Below are 13,313 nucleotides of genomic sequence, written 5' to 3' on the forward strand. Positions count from 1 at the left end.
TGTCCAGTTTTTCTTTCCCATGTGGCCAAATTACGAAGGTATCATCTACATATCTAAGCCAGAGTTTGGGTTTGTGTTCAGATTTGTCCAAGGCGTTGGTTTCAAAATATTCCATGTATAAGTTTGCGATGACGGGTGACAGGGGTGATCCCATGGGGGCTCCTTCTATCTGTTTGTATCTTTGTCCATTGTGGATGAAGTATGTATTCATCAGGCAGTGGTTGGTCAGATCTAAGATGTGCTTCGGGGGGTTGTATTTGTTTTGGATGGCTGTCAGGGCTTCTTTGATAGGCACTCTGGTGAAGAGAGATATGACATCGAAGCTTACGAGAAGGTCACTGGGTTGTAGGTTTTGTTCCTTTATGATTTCTATGAAGTGGAATGAGTTTTGTACATGATACATGATGGATTCTGCATAGGCTGGAGTTGTTTGGCAAGAAATTTGGCAAGATTCTGTAGGGGTGAGCCTATGGAGCTGACTATGGGTCTGAGTGGTGTTCCTTCTTTGTGTATCATGGGGAGGCCATAGAGCTTGGGGCATCTGGATGATCCCAGCCATAGAAACCAGACTCAGAACACACATTGTAAAACAATCAAGTAGCCTGCAAGTTCCAGCTACTCAGGATATCATGCCTAATCTACAACCATTAACTAATCAGCATACCTCAGCTACATCAATGACCCCAGATGTTACCCCACTGACTCACCAGGAAGTTTCTACACAGCAGGCAATTGCTGAGCCATCAAACCAAACCCAGCCACCAGTATTTATAGAAGGAAGGCAGCTCAGGTCTCGCAGTGTTCGCCTTAGACAAGGACAGAAACACCAGCCTGAAGATGACGAGTGAGACCTCGTCGACCGTCTCATATATCTATATCTATATCTATATCTATATCTATCTATCTATCTATCTATCTATCTATCTATCTATCTATCTATCTATATCTCAAATGTTTTTAGCTGGAATTTTAAAATTAAGGGAGACTAGGATGGTCCCATTTCGGCCTTGTTCTGGCCTCATCAGCTAACCACACCCTTCCTTACTGGGATTCGATCTGGCAGCCTCTGCCTTGTAAGGCAGAGAATTAGCAGTTGAGCCACCAGACCTGATCCCTCCAGCTCTGTACCAGGGAGGGGCTATATGTTTTTTTATGTCGGATCACCCTGGTATATTGAAGGAACGTCACAGCTCCTTTTTGCCTCTAGGCCCAACCCAGGACCATTTCAAGGCAGTTAATTTATTCATAGCCGACAACTATATTCTCCAGCTAAAAACATTTGATACATACAGAATATAGTTGTCGGCTATGAATAAATTAACTGCCTTGAAATGGTCCTGGGTTGGGCCTAGAGGCAAAAAGGAGCTGTGACGTTCCTTCAATATACCAGGGTGATCCGACATAAAAAAAAACATACATACATACATACATACATACATACATACATATACATATAAACATATACACACACACACACACATATATATATAAACACTATATTTTCAGCAACACGAAGCTTATAACTTCAGCCTGATGATGGTGAATGTGATTTCACCGAAACGTCGTGTAGACATGCAAAATATTACATGGGGCAAAACCCGAACTCAGAACAATCTACATATATATATATAAAAGATAAAAAGTATGTTGTGAAATATTCGCACTGCCCCCACCCTCCTTGCCTTCCATAAAAGTTTAAAGACTGCCGACAGACTTGGGCCATTAGACCCCAGCCCCCTGGCCGACGAGTGTAGTATGTCTTGCTATGTGAATGGGAATGAATGGTTTTAAATGTTATTAGAGTTTTTAAAGTTTTTTAGCTATATTAATTGGATGTTTTAGATATGTATGTTGTATATGTATATTGTACAGCTTATATTAGAGAACCATCTTTCAGCTCTGGCGAGGGGGGCATTTGCCTAGGTTTACCTGGAGCACCAGTTGTGGCCGTATCTGGACCGGGAATCACTGCTCACAGTCACTCATGCCCTCATCACCTTGAGGTTCGACTACTGTAATGCTCTCTACCTTTGAAGAGTGTTCGGAAACTTCAGATCGTGCAGAATGCAGCTGCGAGAGCAATCATAGGTATGCCCATGTTTCACCAACACTCCGCAGTCTGCATTGGTTGCCAATCAGTTTCTGGTCACAATTCAAAGTGTTGGTTATGACCTATAAAGCCCTTCATGGCATTGGACCAGAATATCTCCGGGACCGCCTTCTGCCACACGAATCCCAACGACCAGTTAGGTCCCACAGAGTTGGCCTTCTCTGGGTCCCGTCGACTAAACAATGTCATCTGGCGGGACCTAGGGGAAGAGCCTTCTCTGTGGTGGCCCCGACCCTCTGGAACCAGCTCCCCCCAGAGATTAGGATTGCCCCCACCCTCCTTGCCTTTCGTAAACTTCTTAAAACTCACCTCTGCCATCAGGTATGGGGGAACTGAGACATCTTCCCCAGGCCTATATAGTTTATGTATGGTATGTTGAGTGTATGTCTTTTAAATTATGGGGTTTTAGTTTTTAAATATTAGATTTGTATTGTACATTGTTTTTCACTATTGCTGTGAGTCTACGGAGAGGGGCGGCATACAAATTTAATAAAATAAATAAATAAATAAATATTGTTTTGATATGAGTCCTCGGAGAGGGGCGGCATACAAATAAAATCAATCAATCAAACAAACAAAAATAAATAGGTAGGTAGGTAGGTAGATAAATAATATAAATGCAAATAATTTTTCTGTGGACCACCAAAGTTTTCTTTTGGACCACTGGTTGGTGACCACTGGATATGAGCAAGAAATGGTAGTATAAAGGCAAGATATAAGATAGGCAAAAAGTAGCTGGGTTTTCAGAGTGAAAAAAAAAAGAATATAAACTGTAGAAATAGTTGCAATAGGAAATGGCCACTCACCGAAAATTAATTGAGTGGAATAACAGAAAAGATAACTGAATTGGAAAACAGGAAAGGCAAAGCTAAAGCTGAAAAACAGGAAAATCTATTATTCTAAGAATCCATAAAAAAAGGCCCCAACTCAAAAAAGGCAACTGAGCATGACTAATTAGCTGATGAATATTATTTGACACACCTTGCATAAATTATATCCTAATTTTATTGGACATGTGATATATGATTTAGTATGTAGCAGGAAATATATAGGAGGTGATGGAGAAGAGTGTAGCCTTATAGTACCTCGGCCAATGGGGGAGAGAGGGATGGGACTGGACTGGACCTGACGTGACTTGAATGAATTGAATTGAATGAATTGAATTGAATTCTTCATTGGCCAAGTGTTATTGGACAGACAAGAAATTTTTCTTCGTTGCATAAGCTCTCAGTATACATTAAAAATACATTCATGAAGAATCAAAAGATACAACACTTAGTGATAGTCATGTGATACTAAACAAGCGGTCAAATACTGTATACTAGGAAACTAAATAAAACAATATAAATCATAAAACTACAAGAACTATGTGAAGAATCTGTAGATATTTTCACAGCCCTCTTTTTGATTCATGCATTATACAGGTCCTCAATGGTCATAAGTAGCAGGAGATAGATAATGAGTAAGATGAGAAGAATGATAGTAATACAGCCTTAGTAAATAGTTTGACAGTGTTGTGGGAATTTATTGTTTAGCACAGATGGCATGCAGGGGAAAAAACGCTTGTGTTTAGTTATTCTGGTGTGCAATGCTTCATAATGGCATTTTGAGGGTAGATGTTGGAACAATTTATGTCTAGGATGTGAGGGATCTGTAGATATTTTCACAACCCTTTTTGACTCATGGTGGGCTGGGGGCTTCATCCTGGCCACGGGGCGCAGCTCTCCCACCTCCTGGCCCCACAACTCTGAGTCTGGGAAGGGGCTCCAGCTTTCCAGTGGAGAGAAGTGGATCAACTTTTTCTTCTTGTCCAGGACAGAGGAACCTGGTTGTTGTTGGTGATGTCACGCCATCCCGATGGGAGGCAGGGTGATGTAAGGATCTCTGAAAGGCCAGGCAGAGCTGGCATATGCACACCGGACAGCTGTGTTCATGCAAGCCAGAAACCAGAAGATCATCTACTTTTCCTGTTTCTGTTATGTACATGCGATTTGGCACTCGGTAACGATAGCACATGTTACTATTTAAGCACTCAGTGCAGAAAAGGCCTCCCATCACTGACGTATAGACAGAAGATGAGAGCACATAGCCTTGCAGGGGGTGGGGGAGTGGCTGTTCTAATTATACAGGTATTTGATGATTTTCCTAGCTTCACTAGAGTAGATTAGACATACCAAATTACGGCAATTGTTCTTCATATGTTTTAGCCTCCAGTAATAATCTTTTCTGCACTCTTTCCAGAGTCTTAGCATCTTTTTTATATTATGGTTTGGTTTCTCTCACCTACGTATATGATCTTATTTTTTTCATCACTGAATTTCATTTTGTTAAATAGGACCCAGTCTGTCAGGATACTTCAGGATATTCACCCTATCTTCTAGGTTTTGGCTATTCCCGCCAGCCTGGTGTTCTCTGCAAATTTGATGAGTTCGCATTTTATCTCCTCGTCTTCATTGTTTATTAAGATATTGCAGAGTAGTGGGCCTAAAACAGATCCCACTGCATAATTCCCTTCATGTAGTTATTGTTCCATTGAGGACCTCATGTTGAGTGCAGTCAACTGATTGCAAAGAAGGTTGTTGTCTATTCTTTTGATTTTCCATCCTGTTTTATAAAGAATCTGCCTAAAATGTACATTATAAATTGTAGAATGAAAAAAAATGGATACAATATATCACCTTGGCACAAATACTATGTTTACTTGAAAATATGACCTATCCCCAAAATAAGCTCTAGCCTGCCTTTTTATTCATACACCTAATATAAGCCATACCCCCTAAATAAGCTCTAGTTTAGGATGGGCATGGACAGCATAGGCTACAAGTGCATGTGGGCTGATGGTGTTTGGCAGCAACCCATGCAGCACAGGTGAGTTAAGTATCTGTGCGAACAACTGGGGGAAGCAGAGATGGGGAGTGAAGGAGGGAGGCGATCCGGACATGCTGTAAGGGCTGCAGGAAAGCTGAGCGGTTGTGGGCTGGAGTAGCGGCCAACTGTGGGATCCTCATCTTTGCAACTCTCAACTTGCTGCAGTCTGCTGATTAATCACTACTCTAGAAAAACTAGAATCCAAGACTTACAGTATTCTGATTTAGCAGCAAATATGGAAATAATCAAAACAGCATAAGTCAATCTCAGTTTAAACTAGATAAGATTGGTAGTGGAAAGGATGGTTACCTTTGAAAATCCTCAAACACATTGCATGAAATAAAAATGGAGCTGGAAAGAATATATTTGTTTTTATATTCTTGGGATGGGTTGCCAAACATGTATATGCAGTGTATTTTAGTTATGGAGTATTCCATCAGTACTTTTAGACAAGTGTTAATTTTACTTAAATCAGAAACAATTGGTTTCAGGTATTGTAGTCAAGAAATGTAGTTTGCAAATAATGAATGAAAGTATTACATTCTTATTTTTCTCTCCTTAGGATTCTGCTGGACCTTCTACGCATGAATGTGGCACCTTTGGCTGTCTTTCAGATGTTGCGTTCCATGTGTGTTGGGCAGAGATTGATTAGTACTGAGGCTCCTCCTGATGTAGCACGAGGTCAGTGGTGTCCCTGTTTGTTGGGAGGCATGTATTAGGATGCCTCGGTAAGGTTTGGTCTAAGGCAAGAAACAGCAGCAGTGACATGAATACTTTGGATCTTTGGAAGATTACCTTTGTACTAGCTTGATAATTTTCTATTTAACAAAACATTTTGAAGACACAATAGAGTTATGCTAATTTTTTTAGTGTCCTCATATTTTTGACCTGAGACAACATTCTAGCATTACTAAGTGTTGGACTATTAATGGCTTGTGTTTTTTGAACAATCCACTTCATTTGTGCTTAAAATTTCCAAAAAAAATTGTTGCTTTTGTTTAATTTGGTTTCTCAATCTCTTCTGGTATCTACTAACAATATAAGTTGCATTCATTTCTTTAAAAATCATACATCAAAAGTTATGCTTTTAAAAACAGGTTAAATCCCAGTATCAGTTTACTGCATTTCTAAGTTCCAAATCTTTTTCCAAGTAGCTTATCACTAGAAACATGTAGAACATCCATATGTTGTATCAGATCATCAAACTATCGATCTGATTGCTTCAACTGTGCCAGAGTGTGGACCTAATATTTTCTGAGCCAAATCTGGGGTTCTTCTTCTAACATTATACACAAAGTCTATATTACTAAGCTACCATTGACCTGGCAGGTTTCAATTAAATATAACAGAAGTAGTGCAATGTTATAGTTTTATGTTGCTTTCAATCTTAAAAATTGATCAGGCTTTCTGGAGTAAGCCTTTCCAATTTAAATAATAATTATTTCATTATTATGCAGCCACAGACTTCTGTTGCTTTATAGATTGTTCTTTGTGAGTATATTTCAGGGCAACAACTTAAATGATTGTAACAAACAAATATGTATTTTTGATCAAATCTTTATTGCATAATCCTCTTTGTTACAAAGCTTTAAAAATAACAATATACGCTTGCTACTGTTTCTCTGCAGTTCACACTGTATTCTATTCAGCAATGAAAATTACTGCCTGTTTCATTTTAGAATGGTCGTTGCTAACTATCACGAGTGCAAATAAAAAAGGCCATTTAAATAGTTAATTAATACCAAAGTTATCTTGGTTGTTAACCTAAGCTCCTTCAGAGCATTTGTAACAATAATTGCCCTTGACACTGCATATATCATTCAATACTTATGTAGTTTCTAACTTAAGTGTCATTCACCAGAAGAGCAGCAATGCAACTTGATCAAATAGGAATAAGGTGCTGATGTGAAGTTTTAAACAGCAAAAATGTAACTTAATGCTAGAAACTGTATAGTTCTAGGGTGAATTTTTCATACATTAAAACTGAACAGGATAAAGTATGAAGAGCAATAGAAGACCAATTTGATCAATGAGGAATTAGCTTATAAGAATGAAAGTTGATGAAAAAATAGGCTATACTGTACTGTGTGTTGTGTTCTCTTTCAATGGTTCTTCTCAGATACATACATTTGTATTAGTCGTGTGGAATTCTTAGTGATCTAGAAGCTTGACCTGTGCAACCAAACAATCAAGTTCAGAGAGCACTGAGAATTCCACAGTTCAACCCTGAGCTACAAATATTATCTTCTGTTAGTTTTTATCACTATAAAATGCAACATGAAATTATCTTCCTGAGTGTCATAATCCTCAGTAAAGTTTTACATAATACTGTTGAATTTATTTTGAGAGGATTCTTTTCCTAATATAATGACATCTCTGATGACATCTCATGATGACTTTGGTTAAACTATGGCTTAAGATAATATAAAAAGTCAGAGTGTCTTGCTGCTGCTCTTACTACTGTAGGTTGTTTCTTGCTGTAAGAAACCTCTGAATTAAATTAATGGTACATCAGTACATCTAAGAATACAAGCATTTTATTCATTAAAAATTTTTTGAGGGAGGAAAGAGTTGACAGCCCTATCACATGTATACATAAGATACAAAGAAAACCACTTTTTTCTATAGTGGGGAGGAGATAACAGCCAGACGTGAGTTGACTCATCTGTCAGCCAATGAGGACCGAGCCTGTTTTTCAATATCTTTTCTGCCTGGTAGCCATTTTCTGCTTTTGGCTCATTCCTCACTTCAGTTAGGACATGTGGTCAATTCCTCTGGATATTATCTTCTACATTCCTTTCCTTCTACCACCTGTAGGTTTTTCATTCCATCCCATCCCATTCCTTTAAAAAAAAAAGAGAGAGATAATTTTTCTTTGGGAGAGAGGTCTGACCAGTGCAGAAAGGTGGCTAAGGAGAGAAACGAGGCAAGGGGACTTTCTCTGGCCCCAGGCCATTCAATCCAGATGCTTGTTATTTAAACAGCAGAGCGACCAGATCTAATGGGGCACAGTCACTAAGGTTATCCCTACGCCGTACCCTTTCTGACTGCACTGTGAAGGGATTCACAACTAAAGTTGCTCTCCTGCACCATTTGCCGGCTTCCGACTTGCCTTTCTAGCTCCTGGCCTTCCTTTTTTCTTCCAGCGCTTTGGCTAACAGTCAGGAAGCGATTGCACGCCCTTCGGAGTCGAACCTGTCAATCACCCCCTCTCAACTGTTCAGCGGCAATTTCAGGCGTGCATTTTAAAACAGATCGCTTTTTTCCTGCTGGGCTGTCTTTTCTGAGCCGATTTAAAGTGCATTTCTCTCAGGGTGCTTGCTTGCCCAGGAGAGCTCCTACCCAAAACGTTGCTGGTTGATACATATAGTGAAGCCTTGCAAGAGCATTTTGCATCCTTTTCATTGCCCTCTCAGCGGTGGCCATTTTATTTGCCCTTTCCAGCTAATTGCCAAGTGCCATTTTAGAAGGGTCCAATTTTTTTTCTTATTATTAATGGCTTCACTTCTGGTGCAGGACCAGCACCTAAGGGAGACCCCTCAATCAACAAATATTTGGGGGGGGTGTGTGGAAGCAATTAAATTCACCATCTAGCTCCCTGGGCTTTTCTTATGCCCACTCCTGGAAGAGGGCAATGAATACCAATAATACCAGATCTAAAACAACTAAGCCACAAAAAAGATGAATCTAGGTGGCACAAGGCCTGAGCAAAGTTGTGTGAGAAAGCCTCTACTCCCCAAAATGTTATTAGTGTCCTCATCTCAGTTACTAGTACCAGCTGATAACACTCTTCTAAGGGCCTCCAATGAGCCTCTCCCTAGCTCGGATATATGGGGTCCTCCAGTACCTATTGTACCTCAACCCTCAGTGGTGTCTCCCCCTGCTCCCCTTGCTCTTCCTTCTGTGTCTCCCCAGATCCCCATGGTCTTTCCAGGACCCTCTCAGGCCTTTCCACCTGCAATGTACATGCAAGATCCCTCTGGCATTCAAGCCATGATAGCAGCTGGGATTAAGCAAGGGGTTGCTGAGTGCATGCAATCTATGAGGGGACAGTAGTTGCCTAGCCAGGCACCTCCAATCCTTACAGCAGGGGCCCCAGACCAGAGCATACCATGGCAGTCTGTACCTCAACCACACTACAGCACAGACTTCAGAGGGGCCAATAGAAGAGAAGGGAGAGCCAGACTTAGAAATGTCTGATGACAAGGGAATCCTTCCAGAGCCACCAGTAATGCCAGCGCTCTTCCATCCTTCGCTTTTTTGATCCCTGTTACACAAGGCACGTAATGCGGCCAATATAGGAGCTGCCACTTTTTCTACAGCTGCTGGGAACCCCCTGAATCCACTCTTTTCATAGCTTACCCCAGAGGCATAAGTAGTCCCTTGTCCACCTCTCTTTGTGGACACAGTGCTAGGCCAGTGGCAGAACCCAGGGGCAGGGCCCTGGCCTTCAACCAATGATAGGACCTTATTTAACATAGATCCGGAGTTAGCAAAATTCCTTAACCCTCCTAGGGTTGACCGACCAATAGCAGTCCTGCATTCCCTTACTAATCTTCCGGGGGATGCAGCTGAGCTCTTATGCCCAGAGGAGAAGAAATTAGAACAAATACTCCTCGAGAATCTCCAAGCTGCTGCCTGGGCCGTACGGGCCGCCACCTCAGCTTTGTTCTTTACGAGAGCCAACCTTGCCTGGCTCAAGGAACTCCAGGAATGCATTCCACTAGCTGATGTCAGGCTCCAAAATTCTGGCTGCAGCCCATTATATGGCAGATGCATCATTGCAAGTGGCATGCTTTGCCTCCCATACCATGGGAACATATGTGGTGGCTTGCTGTCTCCTCTGGTTATGCTCCTGGCAAGCTGACATTTGTCACAAGTCGAAGCTGGCATCTTCTCCATTTGACGGCCAACATCTCTTTGGTTCTCCACTGGAACCTTTCCTTATCAAGGATAAGGATAAACTAAAGATCCTGCCGGCTACCACCCTCCAGGGAACCATCCGTCCTTCCTCTCAGCCCAGATGACCTTACCGTCCTCCTGTGCAAACGAAGCCTAGTTCAAGGCCCCAAGGTCAGTATGGGGGAAGGCAGTGGTTCTACCAGGATCGCTACTCCAGGGGCAAACCCAACAAATGACTCTTTCGAGGAAGAGAAGGTGGTACTGCCCATCGCACCAAGTGAGCTTGCAGAAGATGGAGATCCTCCTATCAGTGGGCACCTTTCCTTATTGGCTGATTGAAGGCATCTCATGCGAGAAGCAATTGATCACCTGCTGGAGATTCGAGCTATCCAGCAGGTACCAGACTCCCAAGCCAGGCAAGGCTTCTATTCATTTCTTTTTGTGGTGCTGAAGTTTTTGGAGGTTGGGATAGGGTGGAGAGTGATTCTTGACCTCAAAAGGCTGAACCGTTATATTCGATACCGACGGTTCAAGATGCACTCACTTTAGTCCATCTTGGCGTGTGTTCAAAGGGGTGACCTCCTGGCTTCTATTGATCTAATAGAGGCTTATCTCCACATTCCAATCCACATTGATTACCAGCAATACCGCAGGTTTTGTTATGGGGACATCAATTACCAGTATAGAGCTCTTCCCTTTGGTCTCTCCTCTGCCCCCAGAGTGTTCATCAAGATGCTGGCGGCCTTGGCAGCCCACCTGACAACCCCCCCCCCCCCCCCATGCGTGACAACTGTTAGGTGGACAATATCCTCTTTCTGGCTTCCTCCAGGGCTTAAGCTGTTCATGATATCCAGGTAACCATCAACACCTTGAGACACCACGGATTCTTCATCAATGAGGACAAAAGTCATCTCTCTCCTTCCACTTGTATTTGTCTGGGAGCTATTGTGGATACCCTGGAGTGTAGAGTTCCTATCAGGAACGACAGCACAACACCTTGGATCTTCTTTCTGCGGTCATACATCACCCCCCGGTTTCGCTGAGAATCCTCTCCACGCTTCTGGGAAAACTGATTTCAGCTATCAATATTGTTCCTTGGACATGCCTACACTCCAGGGACCTGCAATGGTTCCTTTTACCTTTCCAGAAATCTGCCAGGGGCACTTCTTGCTCAAAGGTCCTGCTTCCTCAGGAGATCCGCCAATTTCTCCTGTGGTGGACTCCATCCTTCCTGAGCCAAGGGTCCCTCTTCTCAGAGCCAATCTTTTTTAACCTAACTATGAATGCCAGCCTCTCTGGATGGGGAACGCATATTGATTTGGCAGTGGCTCAGGGACTGTGGTTGGAGCAAGAGGCCTCCCCATCAACCTTCTGGAGCTCAGAGCTATCAGCAATGACAGTGGGGAAGCACATCTTGGTGCTCACTGACAACAACACAGCCAAGGCCCTGTCAACAGACAGAGGGGCACCCGGTCCCAGGAACTCATGGAAGAAGCCAGAACCCTCTGCACGTGGGTGGAGCACAACCTTCTATCTCTCTTGGTGGAGTACATCACAGGGGAGTCCAACATCTAGGCGGACTGGCTGAGTCGACAATCCATCGATCAGACAGAGTAGAAGTTGGACTTATTTGCCAACAAACAGAATGCTCAGCTGCCCCGATTCTTTTCCAGGTTCTGCTGCCAGGGAGTGGAGGGGACAAATACCCTTCACTCTCCCTGGCCCACAGGGCTGCTCTACGCCTTCCCCCTCTGGCTCTGATCCCAAGGGTGATTTGCAAGCTGATCAGTGAGGGGGCGGAAATAATCCTACTGGCCACGCAGAGGATATTGCGGACTTACTGGCCCCACAGAGGGTCTTGCAGGCTTAATGACATTGTCTGTCTCCCCTCTGTTGTGGTTGGCTCTGGCCCAGCTCCTGCCCCAGGGAATGGGGAGGTGGATGCAGGGGAAAATTCAACATGTCAAAGGCCTGTGTTATTGCCGACAGAATCAGTTCAGAGTTTAGTTTCCTCGGACGAAGAAGAAGGTGGGAGTGATTCGGCAGAGGAGGGCTTGGCACACAGCCATGGCAGTCAATCTTTCTTCTATAGCTTGAGATGATGACATTTTGGACCCACGCAAGCACAGAATTATAGAAACATAGAAACATAGAAGTCTGACGGCAGAAAAAGACCTCCTGGTCCATCTAATTATGCGTAGAAGAGACCAAGTAAGAACATATTACAGGAAATAAGGGAGGCCACCTGTAATTAGGGCTGCTGCTATAAATAGCAGCATGTGGGTTTGGCCATTGTGGAAGAGTATCTGTTGCAGTTTCGTCAGGAATCTTGTGTGCTGGACTTTGTTGCTTTTTCACGCCTTTGAAACCAAAGCAGAGCAGCATGTCTGTGTCTTCCTTCGTTGGAAGAAGAAGGGGTGTGAAGTTTCTCCACAGCTGCTGGCTAAGTACTTAATGACTGCTTAAGGGAAATTTGTACAGACTACCCAGTTGTTTTGGGAAGAGTGCTCTTTGCAATACAAAAAGAGTGCTTAGTTTATTTTGACTTTTGTGATAAAGAACATTGTTTTGAATTTTCAAACGTGTGTGTGTCTGAAATTTGTATCCTTGAATTTTCGGGAGGCTCCTATCAGAGAGCCCGGCAGAATACCCTCCATGGTGCCTTCCCATGTCACACACTTCTCTCTCTCAGGGGGAGACCCTCCACCCTGACCCCAGGTGGATGAAACTGACCACCTGGCACTTGAGCGGGTCACCTTAACAGACCATCAAGTGCCCCCAAAAGCCATGGATCTCATCCTCAGCAGCAGGCATCAGTCCACTCAAAACATCTGTGCCTCCACCTGACGTTCCTTCTGTACCAGGTGTAAAGATGTCACATGTTCTACAATAGACTTGACCATTGGACAGATGCTGGGATTCCTCAGGGAGGGGTTTGACAAGGGTCTGGCTCTCAACAGACTTAAGAGACAAGTAGCTGCCCTATCTTCTGTCTTAGCTTGCTCCCCTCTGTCTCACCATCCCCTGATCAAATAATTTCTTCAAGGAGTGTCTTTCCGAGCGCCCCCCCCCAATGCATCGTTACCCCACAAGGGACTTGACCAAGATCATGGACTCTCTGACAAAACCTCCATACGAACCTCTCTGAGACTGTCCTATTTGATACCTCACCCAGAAGGTGGCCTGCCTGGTGGCAATAATATCGGCCTGTAGGATTTCAGAGCTGGCAGCACTCTCAGCTCACAAAGAACTGTGCATATTTTTCTCAGAGAAAGTAGTTCTACGACTGGATCCCATCTTCCTTACGAATGTTAATTCCCACTATCACTGAACCCAAGAACTAACACTCCCCCTCCTTTTGTTCCTGCCCTTCCCTTCCTCTGGAATGTCAGTGGCACACCCTAGACATTAGGAGAGCACTTCGTATCTATCT

General features: G+C 43.2%; 1 protein-coding gene across 2 annotated transcripts in view; it reads left to right on the forward strand.

Moving 5' to 3' along the window:
• LOC139164562 (mitotic-spindle organizing protein 2A-like) overlaps nucleotides 1-13,313 on the forward strand; it is a 31,930-nt gene that overhangs the window by 4,987 nt on the left and 13,630 nt on the right. For both annotated transcript variants that reach the window (XM_070746866.1, XM_070746864.1), the window contains exon 2: nucleotides 5,541-5,659. In XM_070746866.1, coding sequence (XP_070602967.1) covers nucleotides 5,541-5,659 — 119 coding nt within the window. The remainder of the gene's footprint in view (nucleotides 1-5,540; nucleotides 5,660-13,313) is intronic.

This window comes from Erythrolamprus reginae, chromosome 3, assembly GCF_031021105.1.
Source record: "Erythrolamprus reginae isolate rEryReg1 chromosome 3, rEryReg1.hap1, whole genome shotgun sequence".
Taxonomy (NCBI): Eukaryota; Metazoa; Chordata; class Lepidosauria; order Squamata; family Dipsadidae; genus Erythrolamprus; species Erythrolamprus reginae.